The 25,515-nt window shown below is 34.3% G+C and overlaps 2 protein-coding genes across 13 annotated transcripts; one reads left to right on the top strand and one right to left on the bottom strand.

Annotated features, from left to right (window-relative positions):
• Positions 1–1,299: 1,299 nt before the first annotated feature.
• On the bottom strand, positions 1,300–23,621 carry LOC117164684 (uncharacterized). Of its 11 annotated transcripts, none has more exons than XM_076619927.1 (7): positions 23,481–23,621; positions 21,337–21,423; positions 20,490–20,585; positions 15,214–15,420; positions 13,061–13,209; positions 3,654–3,920; positions 1,300–3,392 (listed from the first exon to the last, which is right to left on the bottom strand). In XM_076619927.1, the coding sequence occupies exons 4-6, from the start codon at positions 15,302–15,304 to the stop codon at positions 3,744–3,746; spliced, it is 417 nt and encodes a 138-aa protein (XP_076476042.1). In that variant the 5' UTR covers positions 15,305–15,420; positions 20,490–20,585; positions 21,337–21,423; positions 23,481–23,621; the 3' UTR covers positions 1,300–3,392; positions 3,654–3,743. The 11 variants fall into 11 exon arrangements, with proteins under 11 accessions (XP_076476042.1, XP_076476043.1, XP_076476044.1 ...); XM_076619928.1 differs by having other exon boundaries at positions 20,490–20,582; XM_076619929.1 differs by having other exon boundaries at positions 21,337–21,469; positions 23,481–23,606.
• LOC117164685 (uncharacterized) lies at positions 21,636–23,792 on the top strand. Of its 2 annotated transcripts, none has more exons than XM_076619935.1 (4): positions 21,636–22,579; positions 22,715–22,912; positions 23,058–23,346; positions 23,447–23,792. In XM_076619935.1, the coding sequence occupies exons 2-3, from the start codon at positions 22,830–22,832 to the stop codon at positions 23,320–23,322; spliced, it is 348 nt and encodes a 115-aa protein (XP_076476050.1). In that variant the 5' UTR covers positions 21,636–22,579; positions 22,715–22,829; the 3' UTR covers positions 23,323–23,346; positions 23,447–23,792. The 2 variants fall into 2 exon arrangements, with proteins under 2 accessions (XP_076476050.1, XP_033203795.2); XM_033347904.2 differs by having other exon boundaries at positions 22,434–22,579; positions 23,517–23,792.
• Positions 23,793–25,515: the final 1,723 nt, after the last annotated feature.

The following is a 25,515-nucleotide window of genomic DNA, read 5'->3' as shown; positions in this document are numbered from 1 at the left end:
TATAGAATAATAGATAGTGCACCACAATTTGTATAAGTTGCTACGAATTAATAAACATCTGCTTTATCATATTTTTATCATAAGATATAAACATGTCAGTTTAAATATGATATGAAAAATTTATATAATCTAATATAATATTTTTAATACAACCATTTTTTATTAGATGGTACATTTTACATTTTATCATGTCAATCTCTTAAAAGAAAATAAATTTCTGACTTTCAAGATATAAGTTAAGAACATAAACACTTGCATATACATACATACATTCTTAAGACAGAAATAAATTAGTCAAATAAATTTTATTCAAAAAAATATTATTTATGTGATTTGCATTTTTCAATACAACACGAATTAAGCAGAGATGTATTTATATCTGTACAATGTAACAGATATATAGAATACGTATCAAATGATAAAGTGCAGTAAAATCTGTATTTGTATAAATAGTGTAAGTAAATGCAGCATGGATAGAATTTATGTATGAAGTTTTGTACTTATTAACTGTGGCATAAGACGAAATGAGTAATAGCTATTAGGAAAAAGAAAGAAAAACGCGAAACAGTAACATATAACTTATCATTATATTTGTATAGCTATAGGACATATCTTTTTGTCAATAAGTGATGTATGTATGTAATGAACGTACAACGTTGTGATATCCTAATTGACAAATAGACTTTTTCATCTATAAAAAATCTAAATTTGTTATGTGTTCGTTTCTGTTTTAAAATATTTTTTTGTAAATAGAAATTAATATCATATTGAGGACATGAATTATAATAAATCTATGTTATATTATTTTAACATGTGACTATATAAAACTATAATTATACATAATATGTGAAAAACGGACACAGACATATATATACATATATTATAATGTCTATTTTGTAAAAATTGTTTTCTCATAAAATTTATTTTATGTCTAATTTGACAATTCAATATATACATCTTAGTGCACTACACATTTATATACATATAATCATGTTGGAAAATAAACAATTATAGAATTATATATCCTTTTTTGATAATGTAATGCGAGTATTAATTATTGACATTTCTTTTGTGATAGAATTCACAAAATTATGTTCTGCCACCATATTCTAGATAATTTCTATTTATTTAGCTCAATAAATTAATATTTTTGCTTTTTTTTAGAATAAATTAATTACAAAGATACTTCTACTAAAATTACATATTATCATATTCATAATTTTAGATATATATAAAATATGGTGTGTGTTTTGTGTAACTGGTTATTTTTATAGGCTGTAACAGATGGAGTAATCAAAATGTTGATGAGATATAATTTCATATTTAATGTACAATATATAACATATATACAGTATATACAAGTTAATACTTTCTTGCCAATATGCTTAAATTATACAGATTTTTGTAAACTGAATAATTTATATCTCTGAAATGTAAAATTGTCTGAATACAAGAAAAATATTACAAAAAATCATTGTTACAGTTACATTTTCACGTAATTATGAAACATTAGCTAAACAGAATAAAACTAAATTTGTAAAAAAGCAAACTGAGAAAGAATAGTTTATATAATATTCTCATAATTAAATAATAACAATTAAAGAATATTGGTCGTTGTTAAGAAATATCTTATTCGTTTTATTTGACAAAATAATATAGTATTACGTTATATTATAGCACGTTATACTGAATTACGTTACGTAGTATTACGTTATATTGTACTACGTTATACTGTATTACGTTACATTATATTATGTTATATAGAATTACTTTATATTATACTTCATTATATTATATTACGTTATATAGTATTACGTAATAATGTATTATGTAATACTATACGTTATTACGTATTATGGTATTACGTTATACAGTATTACGTTGTATATTAGTATGTTATAATGTATTGCGATATATAGTATTATGTTATATAATATTAAAATATAATGGATTACGTCACAATGTATTACGTTATATACTACTACGTTATACTATATTACGTTATTTTATATTACGTTATATTATATTACGTTATAATCTATTACGTTATAATGTGTTAAGTTGTAATGTATTACGCTATATAGTATCATGTTATAATGTATTATGTTATATGGGATTACGTTATATTATGTTATATGGGATTACGTTATATTATAATACGTTATAATGTATTACGTTATATTGTGTTACGTTTTGCCCTAACTTCAAATACTGGCCAGATGGCGTACGTTACCGTAATCGCAGACGGATACGAACACATGTATAGTGGGGATATCGAAAGGTGACAAAGGGAAGCAAGTGGATCAACACAGCAGTTGTCGAGAGTTCTGAAAAAGTCGCTAGTCAAGGAAGTAAACAAACTGTTGAACGAACCGCCGCGTTTTCAGTTGATAGCTTTCACATTCTACATCTCAGTTATATTGTATTACCTTATATTACATTACGTCATATTGTATTATGTTATATTATATTATATTACGTTTCATAGTATTACGTTATAATATATTGCGTTATGTGCTATTACGTTATAATGTATAACGTTATATTATATTACTTTATAATATATTACGTTATAATGTATTACGTTATATTGTGTTATGTTTTGTCCTTCCTTCAAATACTGGGCAGAAGGCATACGTTACCATGATCGCGGACGGATACGAGCCGCGAAGCGCGAATGGTGAAGAGAAACGAGTCGACTATTTTTGAGAGATCGGTTGATCGTCGCTGTTGTTAATCGTCGTCAAGCGTCTACCGTAGTTAATCGTTAATCGTTATTCAACCGTTGTTAATCGTTTATTGTTATTGAGTGATAGAGTCTAATAAACGTTATTGGTTGTTGAACATATTTGAGTGTACCTTCAGTACCTATTACGACATTTTCTTTTTTTTTTCTTTTTTGTACGTGGAAAAATCCTCATGGACACTCTGCTGCTGCAGTAATCACGTAACAGCAGAGTTGTGTCGGACTCCTACCGACTAAAACTCCACGATGACCATCCTATGCGTGTGACAGGGGTCCAGGAACCTCTTATGAATTAACTTCTGTTGCACCCCCTTTTCGCGTCCTCTTGTTCGAGCCAATCCTAGTACCTCCTGACTTTTGAATTGGCGTTAGGAGGAGGTCATTGCCCCTAGCGCTGACGCTCCTTCCCGGCGTGGTCCCAAGGACCTCCCTAAAAACCGACTGTGTTTCGAGAATATTTTTAAGCTTTAGAAATTCTTCAAGACAAACGGATTGAAGACACATGGCGAAACAATACAGGGAAGTGAAAGTTATGGTGGGTCCTTAGGTTTATTGAGGGTCGAAGTGACGTTACGCAGGCTGGTTGTTGTCCGGTGGCGCGGGCTGGCGTGCAGATGTTTTAGGCGGCGTAACAACAAGGAAGATCCTACAAAATGAGAAGGGTGGATTAGAAGAACAAAGAAAACTCGAAGAAGATACAAAAGAAGAAACTACAGAGACAGAAGTCAATTCAAAAGGTATATTAAATAATAAGTGCGATTTACTTCGCACAGGACGACACAAGAGCTCGAGAAGCACATAGAGGACATGAAGGAGGAAGTGCAAAAATTAGAATTGCAACTCGACGAGTTACAAAAAAAAAAGTATACTCCTCGAGGTATAATTACTCAGACACGTTACAGCGTACCTTCTTTGTTCCCTGATGGCTGATGTTGATCGTTGACGTTTATAATGAAAGAATTTCGTCAACGGCGCCATCTGGATCCTTGTTGAAAAATTAAAATAGCCGCAACAGCATCATTAAGCTCATCACCCAGAGTAGCTCTTGTTGCTGAGTCGTGGAGGAATTATTGTCATCAACGACATAAACTATACCAGTTCCGGTAACGTTCTTCAGATGGTCCAGGCACTCGAACTCGCAACATCGCTCTCCAACACGGAATTTCTTGCATGTCTGTAGTAAAAAGAAATCGATCAATTGTACAGATCAATCGTCACTCGACTGCTCGAGAATTCAGGTCATCCAGAGAATAGAATAGAGACGTGGAAAAATGTAGTGCGATCATCGCAGTGGGAGGAAATAGGGGGATAGGGACCAAATGAATGAACGAGATGTTAAGGACAACTGACGATAAGTTCTTCTTTTGTCGAGAATTGCATGTTTGTGAATGGTTTGTGGGTGGTTAGGTGGAGAGAATTGAAGAGTTTGGAGGTGACTGAAAGAGTGTTTTGGGCAAGGTAGATTGCAGAATGGTTGCGGTAGCATTGTGTTAATTATGAGTTTGTACATGTAATCTTTGTATGTATCACTACATACAACCTAACGTATATTTTTAATAATACATCAGAGTTTTAGTTATTTCATAGCTATGAATTTTATACTCTATAATCTTGACGTTTTATTTCACAGAAGCGTTTGAATATCCATAAAAATTAAATGAACCAATGTATTCATTATCTTATAGAGAAGATATATTATTTTTAATTATGTTCCAATTATTTATCATGATCCTGATTTCCTTATTCTGAAAATTTGAAAGGAAGTTTTGTAGTTTGATACTTTCAGCGACAAAGGGTCAATATTGCTTTAGTATATTTCGTCACATATACATGTATATCTATATATCCACCGAAAATGCGCTCTTGTAGACAAACGCTCGATTCGCGTCATAGCTTTTAAAGCTTGTCGCATCTCAATCCGTTGGAAAAAGTTTTTCCTGTAGCATATTTTATTTTTACGAACCAACAAGGTCTTTGTTTATTTCCTTCTTTTTTTTGCTGCAATTTCCCCATTGTTTTTTCAAGGATAGTATTTCAGAGCCACTAGTCAAGTTTATTGTAACAATAAACGTACGTTTCGGAAACATTTTGTGCTGTGAAACAGAATACACTAAAGTTTGAAGGTCACATCGATTTTCGAAAGTTTATAAATGGAGGTGTATGACAGTATCACCAGCTGTTGCTGTCCCCAAGCGCCAAAATACGTTCTGACTACTATTTTATGTATCTCACAGAAGTATGTCTTCATTCATCATCTCCCATGCCATCCACCAACGTGTTCTTAACATGTTATCTCCTAGTAAAATATTGATGTTGAGTCAGATATCCAACTGAATAATCTTTTCGGTGTCTACTATAAGACATTTAAAACCAAGGCTCGTACACACGTGTGCTTATACGTCAGATGTAATACTTAACACGAAACCTGCTTATATTAATATTAAATTTATGCATAGTAGGATGTTCGACCTTTGTAAAAATGAAATTATAATACATACAGTTTCACCGTGGAAAAGTGAATCTTTCTAGCATGTCCACGCAAATGCAGGGGAGGGGAGGACTGTGCATGCACCAAACAACTTTACGTTCGTAATTTTTCACACAAATGTACAACTGTAGGGAAAAAATTATCTCTGATTTTTCGGATGTTAGGAATCGACAATATCGCATAACGGAATGCTGTGTTCTACGTATTCTATTTTTGTTACGAAAGTGGTACAAACGAAGTCCACATAAGAATAGTACAACAAAATCGGTTGAGGTTAGGTTATCGTGCAGATATCGCGGCTTTTGCATTGGAAATCACGCAACTGCCAGTCTCGTCGTTCCTTGTAAACGAAACAAAGGTATTGTAATCGGTCGGAATTAACATAAAACTCGTCGCATGCGACCATATGGCCTGAATGTTGAATAAACGAGAGTAGAGCGCGAGCTGTGTGATTCTAACCGTTTAGGCGGAAACTAACGATTGTAACCAGAGTCGAGATATATGCCAATATTACTTTGCTCGACAAAGCGTATAAGATGAGGAGAGAATCGCGATAAGGTAGAACACGAGACAGATATTCTCTACGTAAGGCAAGTCTGTCAACTAGATTGAAATCCTATAGCTATAACTACAGTGAATCCATATTCCGGCGAATTGTCTTTTCACAAATGAAGCTTCTGAAGAACGGAATTGATACAATAACTACTGTTCATTCATAACTACTGTTGTAAGAATCTATATATTTGTCTATCTATATCTATATATATCGATCTATATATATTTGTCAGAATGTCATTTTATCAAAAAACCCATCCTCTGTAATCATAGTTTAACGAATCATAATTAATAGAAGAGGTAGAGCGTTAAGTGGAGATGATTTAATCACAGTTAAGTAGATAAATCTCTATATTAGTCTCTTTAATAAAAATGTCCTACGTTTTATTTGCGTCATTTTTTTTCTTCATCCAATTTAAAATGTTTAAATAACAATAGCCTATACAATATAATTTTATGTAAAAAAATTGATTATACCATGTTTATTACAGATATTTAACATTTTTGTGTACATACAAAATTTAAATTATACCTCGCTTGAGAACAAAAATTCTATTTGTTTTCCTAACATGTACTAATAATTATTGATCAAACTAGAAAAAGCTGGAGGAGATTACTTAGGAAGATTACTTAGCATCTTATATTCCTGGCAAGGCTCGAACGTTTTATCTTCCTTTAGATTTTCCTAAATTTCCATTTCTCTGACTTGCTATTTTAGTTAGCTTAGTATACGTGCTATGCATAGGTATGTATAGTGTCATGATCGCGACAGTCGTGAGTTACCCACGCTTTATCCTCTGTAAACTATTTATAAAAGAAGAACAAATTACATGTTAGAACTTTCATTCAATTTACCAATACAAATAATTTTAAACAAGAAAAAAGACCTAATGCAGTGGTTTCAACTTAAACATATCCAACAGTTATTTACGAATAAATAGTATAAATCTTTTAGCAACATGAAATTCGCGATATTTATTCAAATATTTATATTTATAGTGCGCCATCAGCAAAGAAAACGTGTTTATCGAAACGTGCGCTATCGATTTTATGCTTTTGCCACGCAAACAGGGAAATTGCAACTTAAAATTGAATTCGCACTGCAAAGCGTTGACGTTACTACATCGATTACATACTTCAAAAGCACCGAAGGTATCACGCGGAATCAGAGAGATTCTATGAGAAGTTAAACGCATAGTCACCCTATTGGGAATAGGATTGCTTTGATTCGAGCTCGAACATAGGGAAAGCTGAAAGAATTATTTGCGGGTCTTCCTTCTTCTCTACGTTCGATTTTATACATAACGACTTTAACCTTTTCAAGGAAATATGGAAATAAGGATTTTAGATACAGAGATTTATCTGGAAGGAAATGGATAGAAAACGTAGAACCAGTTCTTGTTGGTTGAAAGATCTTTTCTCTTCGCAGAGATTCAAGCTTTAAAGAATTACATGTTAGAACTTTCATTCAATTTACCAATACAAATAATTTTAAACAAGAAAAAAGACCTAATGCAGTGGTTTCAACTTAAACATATCCAACAGTTATTTACGAATAAATAGTATAAATCTTTTAGCAACATGAAATTCGCGATATTTATTCAAATATTTATATTTATAGAGCGCCATCAGCAAAGAAAACGTGTTTATCGAAACGTGCGCTATCGATTTTATGCTTTTGCCACGCAAACGGGGAAATTGCAACTTAAAATTGAATTCGCACTGCAAAGCGTTGACGTTACGACATCGATTACATACTTCAAAAGCACCGAAGGTATCACACGGAATCAGAGAGATTCTATGAGAAGTTAAACGCATAGTCACCCTATTGGGAATAGGATTGCTTTGATTCGAGCTCGAACATAGGGAAAGCTGAAAGAATTTTTTGCGGGTCTTCCTTCTTCTCTACGTTGGATTATATACATAACGACTTTAACCTTTTCAAGGAAATATGGAAATAAGGATTTTAGATAGAGAGATTTATCTGGAAGGAAATGGATAGAAAACGTAGAACCAGTTCTTGTTGGTTGAAAGATCTTTTCTCTTCGCAGAGATTCAAGCTTTAAAGAATTACATGTTAGAACTTTCATTCAATTTACCAATACAAATAATTTTAAACAAGAAAAAAGACCTAATGCAGTGGTTTCATCTTAAACATACCCAACAGTTATTTACGAATAAATAGTATAAATCTTTTAGCAACATGAAATTCGCGATATTTATTCAAATATTTATATTTATAGAGCGCCATCAGCAAAGAAAACGTGTTTATCGAAACGTGCGCTATCGATTTTATGCTTTTGCCACGCAAACGGGGAAATTGCAACTTAAAATTGAATTCGCACTGCAAAGCGTTGACGTTACGACATCGATTACATACTTCAAAAGCACCGAAGGTATCACACGGAATCAGAGAGATTCTATGAGAAGTTAAACGCATAGTCACCCTATTGGGAATAGGATTGCTTTGATTCGAGCTCGAACATAGGGAAAGCTGAAAGAATTTTTTGCGGGTCTTCCTTCTTCTCTACGTTGGATTATATACATAACGACTTTAACCTTTTCAAGGAAATATGGAAATAAGGATTTTAGATAGAGAGATTTATCTGGAAGGAAATGGATAGAAAACGTAGAACCAGTTCTTGTTGGTTGAAAGATCTTTTCTCTTCGCAGAGATTCAAGCTTTAAAGAATTACATGTTAGAACTTTCATTCAATTTACCAATACAAATAATTTTAAATAAGAAAAAAGACCTAATGCAGTGGTTTCAACTTAAACATATCCAACAGTTATTTACGAATAAATAGTATAAATCTTTTAGCAACATGAAATTCGCGATATTTATTCAAATATTTATATTTATAGAGCGCCATCAGCAAAGAAAACGTGTTTATCGAAACGTGCGCTATCGATTTTATGCTTTTGCCACGCAAACGGGGAAATTGCAACTTAAAATTGAATTCGCACTGCAAAGCGTTGACGTTACGACATCGATTACATACTTCAAAAGCACCGAAGGTATCACACGGAATCAGAGAGATTCTATGAGAAGTTAAACGCATAGTCACCCTATTGGGAATAGGATTGCCTTGATTTGAGCTCGAACATAGGGAAAGCTGAAAGAATTTTTTGCGGATCTTCCTTCTTCTCTACGTTCGATTTTATACATAACGACTTTAACCTTTTCAAGGAAATATGGAAATAAGGATTTTAGATAGAGAGATTTATCTGGAAGGAAATGGATAGAAAACGTAGAACCAGTTCTTGTTGGTTGAAAGATCTTTTCTCTTCGCAGAGATTCAAGCTTTAAAGAATTACATGTTAGAACTTTCATTCAATTTACCAATACAAATAATTTTAAACAAGAAAAAAGACCTAATGCAGTGGTTTCAACTTAAACATATCCAACAGTTATTTACGAATAAATAGTATAAATCTTTTAGCAACATGAAATTCGCGATATTTATTCAAATATTTATATTTATAGAGCGCCATCAGCAAAGAAAACGTGTTTATCGAAACGTGCGCTATCGATTTTATGCTTTTGCCACGCAAACGGGGAAATTGCAACTTAAAATTGAATTCGCACTGCAAAGCGTTGACGTTACGACATCGATTACATACTTCAAAAGCACCGAAGGTATCACACGGAATCAGAGAGATTCTATGAGAAGTTAAACGCATAGTCACCCTATTGGGAATAGGATTGCCTTGATTTGAGCTCGAACATAGGGAAAGCTGAAAGAATTTTTTGCGGATCTTCCTTCTTCTCTACGTTCGATTTTATACATAACGACTTTAACCTTTTCAAGGAAATATGGAAATAAGGATTTTAGATAGAGAGATTTATCTGGAAGGAAATGGATAGAAAACGTAGAACCAGTTCTTGTTGGTTGAAAGATCTTTTCTCTTCGCAGAGATTCAAGCTTTAAAGAATTACATGTTAGAACTTTCATTCAATTTACCAATACAAATAATTTTAAACAAGAAAAAAGACCTAATGCAGTGGTTTCAACTTAAACATATCCAACAGTTATTTACGAATAAATAGTATAAATCTTTTAGCAACATGAAATTCGCGATATTTATTCAAATATTTATATTTATAGAGCGCCATCAGCAAAGAAAACGTGTTTATCGAAACGTGCGCTATCGATTTTATGCTTTTGCCACGCAAACGGGGAAATTGCAACTTAAAATTGAATTCGCACTGCAAAGCGTTGACGTTACGACATCGATTACATACTTCAAAAGCACCGAAGGTATCACACGGAATCAGAGAGATTCTATGAGAAGTTAAACGCATAGTCACCCTATTGGGAATAGGATTGCTTTGATTCGAGCTCGAACATAGGGAAAGCTGAAAGAATTTTTTGCGGATCTTCCTTCTTCTCTACGTTCGATTTTATACATAACGACTTTAACCTTTTCAAGGAAATATGGAAATAAGGATTTTAGATAGAGAGATTTATCTGGAAGGAAATGGATAGAAAACGTAGAACCAGTTCTTGTTATTACGACTTTATAACGGTGTTTCTTTAAACTTGAAACGATCGTAATAAATGTATTTACGGACGATGACTGATATCTGGTCTGTCTTAAAGTTTCAACTAATTAGTGCCCCGTTACTTTGGACGTTATGAAATGTTGTATAACCAAAGACTTGTCTTCTCTTTTGGTAGTTACATAAGAGAAGACTGAGCCATTGAAACGCTCGAATAGATTAGCTGATTCGCTTAACGTATTTTTACTTCCGACGAGCTAAATACAAGAGCAGAAAGCACAAAAGGAATAATACAGAAACGTCAAACGTATACAGAAATATATTTCGTAAAAGCATTAGTACGTAACATGTCTTTATAATTCTATTTATGTATAGTAAAATGGCTTGTATCCATTTTCATGAATTATAACTGACATTTCAAAGCATTCATGTAGATATGTAACTCTGGTTAATTAATAATTTAACAATGCGTCATGAAACGTATCATTTTCGTTTCTTCCTTTGTTTCGTTATACGCGGAAACGAATTTGTAAATGACGATGTATAATCAACGATAACATATGACAGCGAGTATAATAACTGTCAGCAAAGGAAGACGTCGGTAAAATGATTGTGGTTGATTTCAGTGTATCGGTAAATAAGCTTTGACAGACGTTGCAAGGGGACTCGGTGTCGGTGAAACTGCGTCGATGAAATAATTGTCAGTAATTTAAAGATGACCCAATTTATTGATCTGTCTCCCCTTCATGGCGTTGTACGTCTCTCTATAAAACATATTCTACCTCGGAGGGCTGAAAAATTTAACTTGGTCTCACAGGACTGGACCGTAAGTAAGAAAATTGAAATGCAAAATCCACGTGTGAGCGCAACGGTTTAGATGGAAAGTTCGATAGGACAATTATGTATATTAGCCTGAAAGAAAGCTCGTGGCTTCGCACGCAACACGTAATTTCCCTCGCTGAAATAATCCTATTACAACGATACGATTTAAAATTTTCCTTAACAGATCTCGCAATGTAATTCTTCATCTACAATTTTTTATTCGGCCTGAAACAAGAGACTTTCGAAGCCTTATAGAGTCTCGCGAATCTAAAAGTCAGGTTTCAACGTATTTTCGCGTCTTATTCTATAATACTGAAGACATTAAAGGTGTCAACGATTATTGTCTCACTATGTACGTACATCAAACGAGTACTTACGTAAGAGACGAATAGAAATGGAAACAGCCGAGAATAATTGAAGATAATTTGAATACGTCCCAGGCTATAATACAATTTCTCGTGAACCGTAATTGATTCGCAGAAGGGAATTGCTGCTTCTCACGACTAGCAAAGTGTTTCGCAAAAAAAATCGCATTTGATCGTTATGTTCATTTAGCATTTTTATAATAAAAGCGTAGAACACATGTACATACACATAATATTCCATGAAATGATTTATACAGACTATGAGTCTCGTTTTATCATATTATAAAAGAATGAATTTTTCCCAATAAATGTAACTTCATACAAAATCTCGTTTAAAAAATTCAGATTTTATTCTCATCAAATTAATTTAATATCGGAATATGTCATTTTAGTCGTTATAAAAATTTTATGTCAAAAAGCGTTCACAGATACATATATAAATAAATGTCCAATCCTATGCATTTATTTAAGCTGAAATCTGAACTGAAATATTTATTAACGATATTCTGACGAATATGTAATGAAAGATGAAAGCAGCTTCTTTTTATAGGATGGCTCATGCTTTTTACTCATTTTCACGAATGCCAGGTTTTAATACCCAGAGGGGAAGAAGCACAGATGCAAATATACGTTACCTTGCATGGAAAGACGTTAGATAAATATAAAAGTCATAACGTAGCTATTTACACATGGGGAATATTAATTTTTGTATGAAATATTTTTGCCTCTGAATTCTCATTATAAATGTACGTCCATTTCCTACGTTAAAGTACGTCTCTGCTTTGAAAACCTTCATTTAAATATAACGGTTAAGAAAATATTATTAGAGAAATATTAAAACGAGATGCTAAAAGAACATTTTAATAAAGCACAAATTATTATTTGTTCTGCTGTAACTCCAATTTTATTAAATTCAAAATGAATCATTTATACACTGAACCGGAATATAAAATTTTATTCCGCAAAAGTCATAAATTTGAAAGTTAGGAACGAATAACAAATGAATAACCTAGTTTCATTAAAAGGCACATGTACGCCAATCCGCGTAATAACTTTGACACTCCAATTATTATAAAATATGTATCCTTAAGGGATTTTTTTGCGCGAATGCAAAATACTTTTCATACGTGCAACTGAATAAATGGGACGTGATTTTCAATATTTCTTTTTGTAGAATTTATAACCAAGTAACTTTTTCACAAATGTTTTCGCTAACATTTTTACAACGTAAATGTCTTCTTTTGTAATTAATAATTTCAACATTTCTCTGAACAGTTTCGTTGCGATAAAAAAAATATACAAAGCTTATGACGTGCTTGTTTAAAAATATTTATACGGAACAAGACTTTGAATTTGTCAGACCAATCGTCCTAACGAACGAATAAATTAAACGACTCGTAACAAAAAATTATTCCTGTCCATGTTTCTCTTTGTAAAAGTAATTCAAGGCAAGTTAGATGAATCGCCTATGTACCCTATTCGCGTAGCATGTGCTTTAACGACCAGCGTGCAAGCGTTAACGGTGTACTTTAGTTTCTCTCTGGTTGTGTTAAGTGTTTAAGTAATGAGCATATACTCACTACGGGTGGTTTGCAGAAGATCGCCTGGCACCACTTCGGCTCCGAATGATAGCAGACGCAGAGACTGCAAACCGCAGGTCCCGGCACATACATAAGACCATGTCGAATGGTTTCTCCTTGGAAGTCAGTACAGTCGTCGTCTGTAGCATCTAAAAACGATTCTCAGCTTGAATATCTTTGCCATTCGACGGTCGTACGAGCAGTTACGTTAACCGTTTCAACGCCACTCAGCGTGATCATGCTGTACGCGTAGTGTGGTGAACTGTGTCGCGATGTTTGGTTACGATTGTCAATTCACAACGCGCTCGGTTCCGAACGTAGCTTGTCGCTAGTCATATCAGAATTTCCTCTCGTAATTACTTTTCTTTCAAATAATCGTAAACCAAATAAAGAAAAAACTAATGTATAAATTACCTCTTGAATTGGAAAACCAATTACAGAACGTCACACAAACAAAAGGTAAAGCACGAATATTTGGCAATCTTTTGACTCTTTAGTGTAACGTTTCTGATATAGCTGATGAAGTGAAGCGTGAACGCGTTGAACGGTATGTTTCGACAAAAAAAAAGAGCAGTGCAATCGAGTTGATCGGCACTTCTCGTAAATAAATAAACGAAGCGCTATTGCGCTTCATGGTACAATCCGATACGGATTTTTAAAACATCCCTGATACTGAAACGGCTAATAGCGTTACGAAAACGATCGTGCCAGGTAATTTTTGTTCGGATCCGCAACGGATCCGCATTGCGGCTGCCACGATGCTTCTACGTAGCATTGATGCTTCATCGATGAAGCACGATTGAAATTGGATATTCGATTTCTTACTGGGGAGGGAGTTTTCATATCCTGTTTACTGTTTCACTTCGCAAGTGTGCTTTACAGTATACGTTAAAACTTGAAATCGAGCTATTTGAGTTAAAGTCGCTTGAAGCTTGAAATGACGTTTAAAGGATATAAGAATAATAGAAGGCTAAAATTCAAAAGTGTATATACGTACATATACATTTCAATAAAAATAGCAGATAATCTCAAGTAAAAAAAGTAGATTCGCGCTAGTAAAATAGTTTCAAAATACTTGTGAAAAGTCAAACGACTTGACTAATTAAAAATGGATGTAAGAGCTTAAAGGACAAAGGCGTATAAGAGTATCAATTAAGTAACAAATTCACAGTGACAAAGAGGTTTCCAGTCGATCGAGTTCAAATAAATCGGCTAATTTGAACGAAACTTTAGATGCACGAGAAGCGACACTCGTCCTCAAGGACTACGAAAGTTCTACTGGGATGAATGAAAACTTTTGTCTGACCCGGTGTGTATACACAAGATGCGCGAATCTCGAGTACAGCTTGCATTAATTCAAGTAATTGGTTGATTTGATCAAATTAATCGGTTTAAGCAAATCACTTTGAGTTCAATTACCGGATGTCATCGATGCTACGTTGAAATGGCGAAGACCATCCAAGTAATTGATGTCCTCTGTAATTATTTGTTAATCATGCGCGGAATCAGAACGATTCGACCTCGTTCCAAAGCAAATCGTTACTAGGGTAGAGACGGAAATTAATAATTTGTGTCAATTGTTCGATCGTGTTCATAAATTCAAATGCGGTTGAGTGGCGGAAACCATTTATAATACGTCCCATACAGCGTAGATCGCATACACGTCATAGGATGTATTTTTGGTACTTATATATACTCTATATATATTCTTACTCTATATATACTTATATGTACTCTATATATATTCTCTATCTTAGATATGCCATAAAATATTTCGTGAAATCGCGTATTCGTGTCTAATGTCAGGGATTCTCTTTCCATAAGTCTGCGTTTTCTATATTATCTTTCTTCCTTATCAGTAAGCACTCTCACAATTTGTGATTAATACTGCTCGTACAGGAATGTTAGGTTTTTGACGTTGTAAAATTTCACGTGAAATAATAATGCCTATATATTGACTAATTTATCAATTAATTAAATCCGTGTATATCAAGTTTTCTATAATTTAGTACTTTCGTGTAACTACAGAAATTTGATGCAATATAAAACTTGATTAAAACAGCGATTCATTAGGAAACGAGAATAATGATGCAAATATTTTTTGTAGCCATTATATAGGATTTCGATCGCATAATTAATCAGTATCAACTTACCAGTCTTTGACGGAAGGGCAAAAAGAAGAGCAGACGGCACACAGACCGCAATCATGATCATTTTCAAGTAGAATCTCAAATTGCCGTACATCTTCGAAAATTTCGTTAGTCGTAAGGGGTCAAAGGATGATGTCCGCGCTGCGGAAAAGAGATGAGAAGCGGTTATTTCAACAACCACCGTGTAGGTACTGCGCTAGCCAGAAGTATCTGCGACAGAAATCAGAATACACTCGTTTTCGCATGGTTGGATCAATTTCGCGTGGGACTAACCTGATTGAACCTAACGCGGGATAATTGCTCAACTCACGACTTTAACCAGCCCGCTTGATTCTCTGTAAATGCTTGAAATTGACGCTTGGATTCTTTCCAGATTAACTAGCTTTGCCCCTCCCTCCCTTTATCTATTTTCTTAGATCGACTTAGACTGCCACAACATATTATCTTTCTTCTTTTCTTTTCTTTTCTTTTCTTTTATTCTAGTTATTAAAACTATACAAGTTAAACCAATCTAGCCTAAACAAGTAATGTCGTTATATATTCTTTTTTAAATCTATATATTGTTTAATAAATCGTGGTTAGGATATAGTAGCTGACAAAAATATTCGGACAAATATATTTGTAGAAACATTTTAGGAGTGTATTATGCATAGTGGCACCATTTAATACTGTACTGTGACTATCATGGTCGTGTTGGTATTATTCGAAACTAATCTGAAAATTTGTATGGAATTTGTAAGATATTTAGTACGAGTACTGTGCATTACTGATATGTACACAACCGAGACGAGATAACGATCCATCGTTCATCGCTACGCGTTGCTAATAGCAACGTATAATGCATATATATCTCGCAAAGACCATAAAAGTACCCAATGGAAGCACGTTTAATATTTGATAATAATGTCCCATTACAGTTTCGTCATTTTCAATTAATTAAACACGACGACAGAAGATAAAATACGTAATACAAATCTACTCGAAATCTTTTAAACCTTACGGACGACCTTACGGACCTTACTTATGGTCTTTAAAAGCAGCAGGGATTAGCAGAATATTAACTGCGGATTTTTCTCGGACCGCAGCATGCAATATGAAATATGGTTATTAAAATGTACACTGGAAATCTCATATCCATAAGATACTCGTGCTTGTAGAACCTTGAAAATGAATTCTTAACCCAAATAGTCGACCGCGATACTCGAGAAATTTTGTAAAGCTGACGTCAATATCAATATGTACCGTCGTTGTGCTATTATTTCGTGATAAGCCGTATTGATTGCACTTCCATTTCACGGAATTAATTTTTCCACACAAAAAGTGATAACGATAATCGAAAAAAGAAAAATATACTACCACTTTTTACACGAATATACAATTTGCAAATTCGACGGAACGATCGGATTTAATTATTTTTTCGATATTTCAGACATCAAGTTCTATTTACACATCGAACGTTGAAATACGGCGAAATACAAAATGTACAAACTACTCTGGACATTAATTAACTTTAAACGTTATTGATTAATTAAAGAAACCAACCATTGTGTTGATTTTTACATTTTGAAAAATTGTTATCCACTTTTGCTTTGTTTAAAAATTGAAAAAAAAAATACGTTTATTGTAAGTCACGAGTATCTCTTTTATTTATTTAAACTTTAGATCAAATATTACAATTTATAAATATATCATTTATTTAGATATACTTGTAATATCTGTTTTATAAGTTTGTACAACCATTTATCTATTTATCTATTTTATTTGCACATAATCTTTAAAGACTGATTTTGTAAAGAATAAAAAATTATGATTCTATTTAAAAACGATCGTGTCAGACTCAAGTGATAAGCGATATATATTTCAGCGATATATATATTCAGATTTCACCATCACATAAACGGTGCTATTGGAAACGTTTCACAATAGACGTCTTATAAGCGCCTGCGATGTTCGTCATATGTAAAGCTATACCACTGAATCACGGCCGCCATTTAGTGATTAAGGTCGATCACTTAGAGCTGTTAATCCGACATAATGGCGAGCAATACATCGAAGACATTATTGGAAACACAGTTACAGTTTAATTTCATTGAGCTTATTTGCAAATAAATGTGTACAATATATTTTAGAGGTTTTAAATATTATTACTGACTAAACTTCGCGTCTGCGCATCATCTTTCTTTAACTTTTTTTGCATTTTCTTATCGACGCATGAAGACGAAATGCGTAAATTTTATTATTTATTTAAACATTACTATATTGTGCTCAAAGTAGCGGAATATCGTTCTATTATCAATATATGAAGAACTAAAAGAATTAAAAAAGAATTACAAAAATATGTAGTTCAATCAATACTTCGTGTATTTTTCTATCTCCACAAGACAATATCCGGACCAGTTACGCTTACAGTATCGACAAAGATTTGTCCAGCCATACGGAATAAGTCGTACTCAGTAGTTTAAAAGTATTAACCGCACGAACTCCAGAAACACTTTTGAAGTAACTTTCGAACCAATAAATCCCCGAATTAAGAACTGTCATATTTCGTCTCTATTTATCGAATATTGTGAGAAAATGCAAAAAAAAGAAGTTAAATAGAAAAAGTACTTGGAAACTTAAAAGAAAAAATCTCGAAAAATCTCTTAATACTTTTTACTGTCGTCTTGAGACGCACCATATGTTAAGCTTCTTCGTAGTTACAACTTTTACCAGGGCAGGGACACAGCGCAGCACACCCTGGAGCTCTGTCCGGCGTGGGGGCTGCCCCGCTACACCCTGCGGCACGCCATAGGGGAAACGTTCACCCCCTCAGCGATTGTGGAAGCGATGTTGAGAGGGTCACAGGAATACGAGGCCGCCCGCCTCTTCTGCGAGCGAGTTATGCTCGCGAAGGAGCGAGCGGAAAGGGAGAGAAAGAAAAACTCTCACCCCTGCAGGATAAGACGATGGAGAAGGATGGCAGTCAGACGACCCAGAGCCGCCCCGCCGCCACCCTAACGGACTACGACCAGAAGAAGTGACAGCAATAGGGGCAACGACCTCCCCCTAACGCCCACTCAATAGCCGGCTCGAACAAGAGAACGCGAGAAGGGGATGCAACTGAAGTTAATTCATAAGAGGTTCCTGGAGCACCCCTGTTACGCGCATAAGATGGTCATCGTGGAGTTTTAGTCGGTAGGAGTCCGACACTACTCTGCTGTTACGCGATTATTGCAGCAGCGGAGTGTCCATGAGGATTTCTCCACGTACAAAAAAAAAAAAAAAAAGTCAACGCCTACACTTAAATTTTAAATAAATGTTTTTAAATAAATGTTTAAAATAATACATTAAATGTATTAACTTTCTTGCGCAATTTCATTTAATTTCTTACGATATGGAGGGTTTAATTACGTTTAAGATATCTATTTGAATCTTTTAAATTCAAAGTTTTTTAAAAAATTATCTTAAACTTTATAAAATTAAATCGTTTTTCCACTTTGTTGTATCATAAAATAGTTACTTAAATTCAAACCTTACCGTCGTCTTGAAATATTCTATATTTTCCTCGTCTTAAAAAATCTCTCTACAGAAAGAATAAAGAAGAATAAAATCCCATACGTTAAATTTCGCGTGATTGATGGAATACATAACGATAACGAGAACTAACTAGCGACAACAAGCAACCATTAGCAAGGACAACTGGCGACTATAACTGTCGTCTCTATGATGTATGGCGACTAAGGAGAACAGCCAGCAACTACGGATGACATGTAACAACCAACTGCCCCACTTCTAAAAGGCAACTAACTTGCAAACCCTTTGATGGTTTCTGTAGCGTGATATACCCCTTGAACGTGGTTAAAGAATGTGGTCGCCGCTGGACGGCGGTTTAACAGCAGAGCGATCTCGCCAATTCAAAGCTTGACATTACAAACTACCGAGAATCATTAGGCTCGTTATCGAGCATCTAGCTTTCAGAAGGTGCTTTATCATATGATATGACTTCACGATATTTTTATAGCAAGAAGAATGGCCAACCTCTAACAAAACAAATTTTTACTAAGTGCTGCATGTGAGCTGCAGGCCGGCCTACTAGGGAAATTTGACGAATGAATAAACTAAAATATATACGAATATATTCGTCATATCATAAAATGCCCGCATTATGTTCTCTAGCACCATAGAGGAAACTAAATTTATATATTAAAAAATTGGTATACCTGTTATAAGAGAGTTAATTAAATTCTAACCTATCGATGACTCCATAAAAACCTTTATTTCCTAAAAATGTATATCTTCCAAATTCTCCTTAGAAAGTATCATAGAGAAAATATGAAACCTGAAAAGTACATCACGCTGATGCCTGATGTGTCCGAGCGACACATTCCCTCCAAACAAGGAAAAACCAAAGGGAGGTCTTCTTCGAAGGACGTGAGAGGGTAAGGGAAGCAATGGGAACGATGATCACGCGATATACTGGCGGCGTACGTATAGAACGGCTGTTGCGAGAGAGTTCGCAAGAAACAAGAAGAAAAAAGGAATCGTAGGCCGACGCGACCATACGCTGTCGACGGACAAACAACGACTGAGCCTAACTGAAACGAACTTTGTCGCAGTATGAGCACAGACCACGTTCGCGGGTCGATCGAACACGTTCTGCGCCTTTCCTCGGCACCAGCGTCAAAACCACCCTCGACGAGCGCAACGCACTGGTGCACCTGCAATATTAACCACTGGTCTTTCCTTTTTCGCGCGATATTATATCAGCACCTATGATACCATTTCAAAGACCGCAATCAAAACATTAAATACCGCATTAAAGCCATACAATAATTCGCAATATTCATTCGTAAACGTTATTGTATATGTGCTTAATTAATCGTTATTATGTTTCGAATGATTTACTACCTCATATTCCATAAGCAGATATATGGTTCATTTTCACCTCAAGTACGATATAATTTGTAACAAATATTTATAATTCACAATGTAAAATATTTATAATTCATTGGAAATATTTTTCTATCACGATATAGTGGTCAAATTTCACATAAATCACAAACATATGATAGTCAGAAGCTATACTCACGACATGACAAATCATGATGATGTCATGAAAAACGGCGTCCGTCCATATATATTCAAACGCAACGAACAAGTTCGAACTTTTCGAGAATAAACGATTTGTTCGATAACATCTGTCGCGAGCTTCTCTTCCTTTAACGATAACAATTGACAACTAAAGCTCGAGAGGCTCGTAAGGATGAACAGCAACGAGTATCTAGAAGCTATGTACTCACCTGGGCAAGGAGACTCCAACACCAAGGACGTTGGAAGTTTCGAGAAGCGAAGATGGAAACTGAAGTAGCACGTCAGGTCAACTCTGGCAAAAACTGCTAAAGAAAGAAAAATCCAACTAATTTGTTTCCAACAATAAAATGAAATTAATTTGTTTCACAAATTATTAACTGGATATTATTCAAAAATTATTCAAAATTCGCTTGATTGATTCACGGCCCGGGACACTTGGGTCATACCATTTTGGTAATGGACGAAAATGGCAGAAGGAAGAACGACCGTTTTTTTCATATTTCTCTTTCCCCGGGAAACGAAAGAATGCCCGAGCACCTTGTTTCATTTCTTCTCGACATCAATTTCAATCTTTTTAAACGAAATATAATCTGAACGATGAAAAGTTCATTCAAATAATGCTCCGCGCCAGATACTCACGAAAATTAAGAAGAAACACGGAAAATTCGCGAATAAAACGGATTTCTTTGTCCCAGTGAGATAATAAATCTCGTACACGTATTGGTTTTTAAAATCAATATATCCACCAATGTGCACTCGTTTAACAAGGGTGATGGAACGTGCCAAAAATCTCTCAAGAGGGTCTTGGCAACGGAAGAGTCGAAAATGTCACAATTATGATTGAAAAATTCGAATAGTTGCTGATTTTACAGTCGAAACCGATAAAGAACTCCAGATATTCCCCCAATTAATTTACAATAAATTCGCGAAAATGATCGATTGCTGACGTCATTGTATTCTAGAAAGATTGTAAAACGATAAGAATTTATTGAAAAAACTTATATTCGATGATAACACTTCTAATAAGAGTACTAAGAGGAGCAATTCTGTACTCACCTTCCTGCCTCGAAGTACCGAACGCAATTAATCGTCCGCCCAGGATGGAACCGTTCGGAACTTTTGTAAGTCACTGCACGGCCGCTGCTTATGGTGGAAATGTAATAGATATAGGTACAGAGCGCGTGAGCAACTAAAAACGCGATAGAGAAGTAGAGAGAGGATGTTCCGTCCTTGTCTAATGACGCGCACTTGTACAGAAAATATGTAACAGCGGTATACGAGCAGCGTCAATGTCCACTAGTGTGCATGCCTGATTAAACAAGGACAGAAAGTATCTATAGATGGTGTTCTCTTTCTATTTCCATGTTGCATCCATCTTACTATACAGTACACACACTCAGCTATTCTATCATTATATTTGTACGTTGCTTATGTGTGAACCAAACATTTCCATGACAACAAATCGTTTGTCTCTTGTTTAATGCTCGGTTTTCAACGGAGTTGAAAGAATTTTTTAAGAGAAACGTAATGGACGGGTTGTTTTTAAAGTAATAAACGGAAATTCTCGTATCCATTGAGAAACGATAGGCGATTTGAAAGTGTCACTATGAACGGTGATTTATCGATGCAAGGTAATATGAATAAGATATTTTATAATCTGCGAAAAAAGGTAAGGAATATTCTAGATTTTAGATTTTAGAATTTCCACGTCACAGACGAGTGTGTTTTGTTATTTGATTTGTAATATTGCTGCAGTTCTCTTAATAGCTGTTCGTTTCATGCGATACTCGCACATAGTTTCTATGACTTTTGCTTCTAACAATTTTTATAATTAGACTGTATCAAATATTTTTAACGTTCGTGTTTCATGAAAAATCATGTGTAACTCGTTGAATTCGCAAATGTAACAAAAAATTACATGAAAAACCTTATATTATTGTAATGAAAAAATAATTATATTAGGAGGAGAGTCGTATTTCGGAACGTCATCGGAACATATTATACCTTGTATGTGATTATTTGGAACACAATGGGTGAGTATATTATAATTAAAATATATTCCTAGTTCCAATTCTTTTGAATAGTGTCAGTGACCAATCGAAATAGAAATCAGTGGACATCGTGGAAAGAGAAGGCGAAACCAATTCAGTAATTCAGTAGTTAAGAATAACTCAATCGATAATGTAGATTAACTAGTTATAAACGAATATATGAAGTATAAATTCAAATTATTCTTATCCATCTAAAAATTGGAAATTAAAAAGCAGAAGACAAGAAATTATCTTCGAGGATTTATATAGTAAATACATTCTTTTGCTTGTCTTACCTAGAGATAAAACAGTTTTTTGATGGTTATCTTATAGTGTTCAGTCATTGCGAAAAATATTTTTAATCAGTTAAAAACTATAATTAATTAAAAACTACATTTTTTTAGGTATATAGACATTAGCGATGTATTATTCCGGGAAGCTCGTCTATCTCCCGAACATCGGGTCTGCGACAACATCGATTTGGAAATTATTGTTGCAAAGTATGAAAATTATTACAAGATGAAATTTCAAAAATATCCCATATTGTGTAAGAAAATAACTGGAAGGGAAATGACGAGGGAAGTGACAAATGCAAGCAAAACGTAAGAATTTAAATTATTTAACGATATTAAACAGTATTCAACGTATTCAACTTATCGTATTCAACGTATCATATTCAACGTATCATATTCAACGTATCGTATTCGACGTATCGTATTCGACGTATCCTATTACAATATGATCCAGTGTTTGTAGAAGTATTGAGACAAAAGCCAAATCTGTTAGTAAACAAGCAAGAAGTCAGCCTGTGAAAGAGATGAATCTACAGCAGAAGATAACTGATGACAATACGAGTCATATTAATCTCGCAATGACAGTGACGTCAATATTCCCCAATGAGAGTGATGGACGTTCATCAGAAGATCTATTTAACGTCCCAATGGAACAATCCATGCAATCAAAGATATTGAAATGCATTGAAAAGCTTTATTCAGATAATCCGGAATTATGAAAGATTGCTGAGGACATCTCATGCGTAAGTTATTTTCGATTAACATACGTATCGTAAAGCTTTTAAACGATAAAATTCCCGTCGATAAATCGTCCAACCTATATCGACGATGACGTGATTTCAGTAACGCTTCAAATATCAAATTACGTAACACTTACTTAATATAGAGAAAACGCCATTTTATCTTTGTTAAGGAGGCCGTTGTGTATCCCCTTAAGTATCCTATCTTTTCTGATGGCCCGTTTTCCCCCTGGAAAGGTATTTTGCTGTACGGCCCACCTGGTACAGGTAAGATACTCGTATTCTTTTCATTTCTGTACGTGTTTACAAGAAATATACAAAACAGGGAAAACGAAGTTAGCGAAGCAGTTGCGACAGAATGCCATTGCACCTTTTTTAACATAACTGCCAGCTCATTGGTCAGCAAATGGAGAGGCGATTCCAAGAAGTATATACGTGTAAATTGCTTTGTCTATGTAAGTTTCTTTGTTCCTTTGTCTATGAAGGAGAGATTCTAGGTATAAAAAGATTTGATTTTATTTTTCGTCATTTATATATAAATAGAATAGTTGTTTGGAAAACGAAATGATATCATATTCGTGACGAGGCAATGAATTTAAGGAATTTCGAATATAATATTTAATGAATAATACATTTGTTAAACTGAACAGGTTTTATTTGAACTTGCCTATAGTCATTCGCCTACAATTATTTTTATCGACGAGATTGACTGGACCGCCACAAATAAAGGAGACTGTATATTGTCTGAACCTGCAAAGAGATTCAGATCAGAACTTCTTTCTAGATTGGATGGATTAGTGTCTAATGAGAATTCTAATGTAGTTCTTCTGGCTACAACTAATTCCCCTTGGTACGTATATCACGTTATTTCAATGTTTTCTAAGTAGAAAATATCGTAATATTTCTCCAAATTCCAAATATGTTATTGTGTTGTTTGAAGTATTCCTTCATTATTATTAGTATAATAGAACGATAATATTTATTGTAAATATGTTATTAGGGGCATTGATGCAGCTTTACTCAGGCGTCTCGAAAAGCAAATATACGTATCATTACCCAATGAAGTTGCTCGACTTGGTATATTCAAATTATACCTTAGCAACCACTTATTAGAAAATACAGATATTGTAAACCACATAGTAAAATGTACTGAAAGATATTCTTGTGCAGATATAAAATTGCTTTGTAAGCAAGCGTGGCTACTAGAAATAAGCTCGATATGGAGGAGACTTGAAAAGAAAGAAACACCTGTTACCACTTTGAAATATGAATTAAAAAGTTATGAAATATTAGCAAAATTGTTAAAAAAAATGTCACCTACAGTTATGCAAATAGATAAATATGATACGTGGAAGAAATAAATACGCAATCGTAAGGACAGATATTGAAAAATATAAATAAATGGATTATCGTTCGAGAAATCATTCGCATGTGTGTGCATGTGTGTATGCGCGCATGTGTGTCATGTGTGTCATGTGTGTGCGTGTGTGCGCGCACACGCTATAGGTTTAAAATGTTCGGTTGTATTATATCCTTGTATTATATATGTCGGAGATGAAAGGAAAACCGGAGCCTTCCCTTTGCAATTTTGAGGAAGCCTTCTAATGCTTTAGTCTAGATTTTATCATAACTGTAATTAAGCAATTGTCATTTGTAATTGTTTGATATTTGTGAAAGCAAAAGTGGGTTCGAGGTGACAACTGGTCGCCGAACGTAGCCACGGTCACGGGATAAACGTTTTGCCTGACGAAGGTGTGGATCGGTTGTATTGTTCTCCCTAGAAATCACATAGAATTGTACTTTAGAGATGTCGATATAATGGGACACACGTTGTATTAGGAATCAATCTCCAGACAGAAACTGCCTAGTAACGGCGTTTGAATCTTTCTCGATGTTTCCAAAGAGTATACAACAAACTTTTGACAAAAATTGCCTAGCAACAACGATTGGAACCTTCTCGATGTTTCCAGCGAGCATATAACAAACAAATGCAGTCGTATAGCGAAAAAGATTTTCATCAGATATTCATTCGTGTGATCGCCTTGGAAAGTGATACATCGAGCAATTTACCGAGTGTCTCAGCAATTGTATTTTGTGTTTAAAATTATTCTACGCATAGTAAAGAGTTATCCCGTTGACCGTGGATTCGTTTGAACCCCGGAACATTGTTAA

This window comes from Bombus vancouverensis, chromosome 7 (genome assembly GCF_051014615.1).
Source record: "Bombus vancouverensis nearcticus chromosome 7, iyBomVanc1_principal, whole genome shotgun sequence".
Classification (NCBI taxonomy): Eukaryota; Metazoa; Arthropoda; class Insecta; order Hymenoptera; family Apidae; genus Bombus; species Bombus vancouverensis.
Note: the sequence above shows the minus strand (reverse complement) of the source record. Positions and strands in the feature narration are given on the sequence as shown.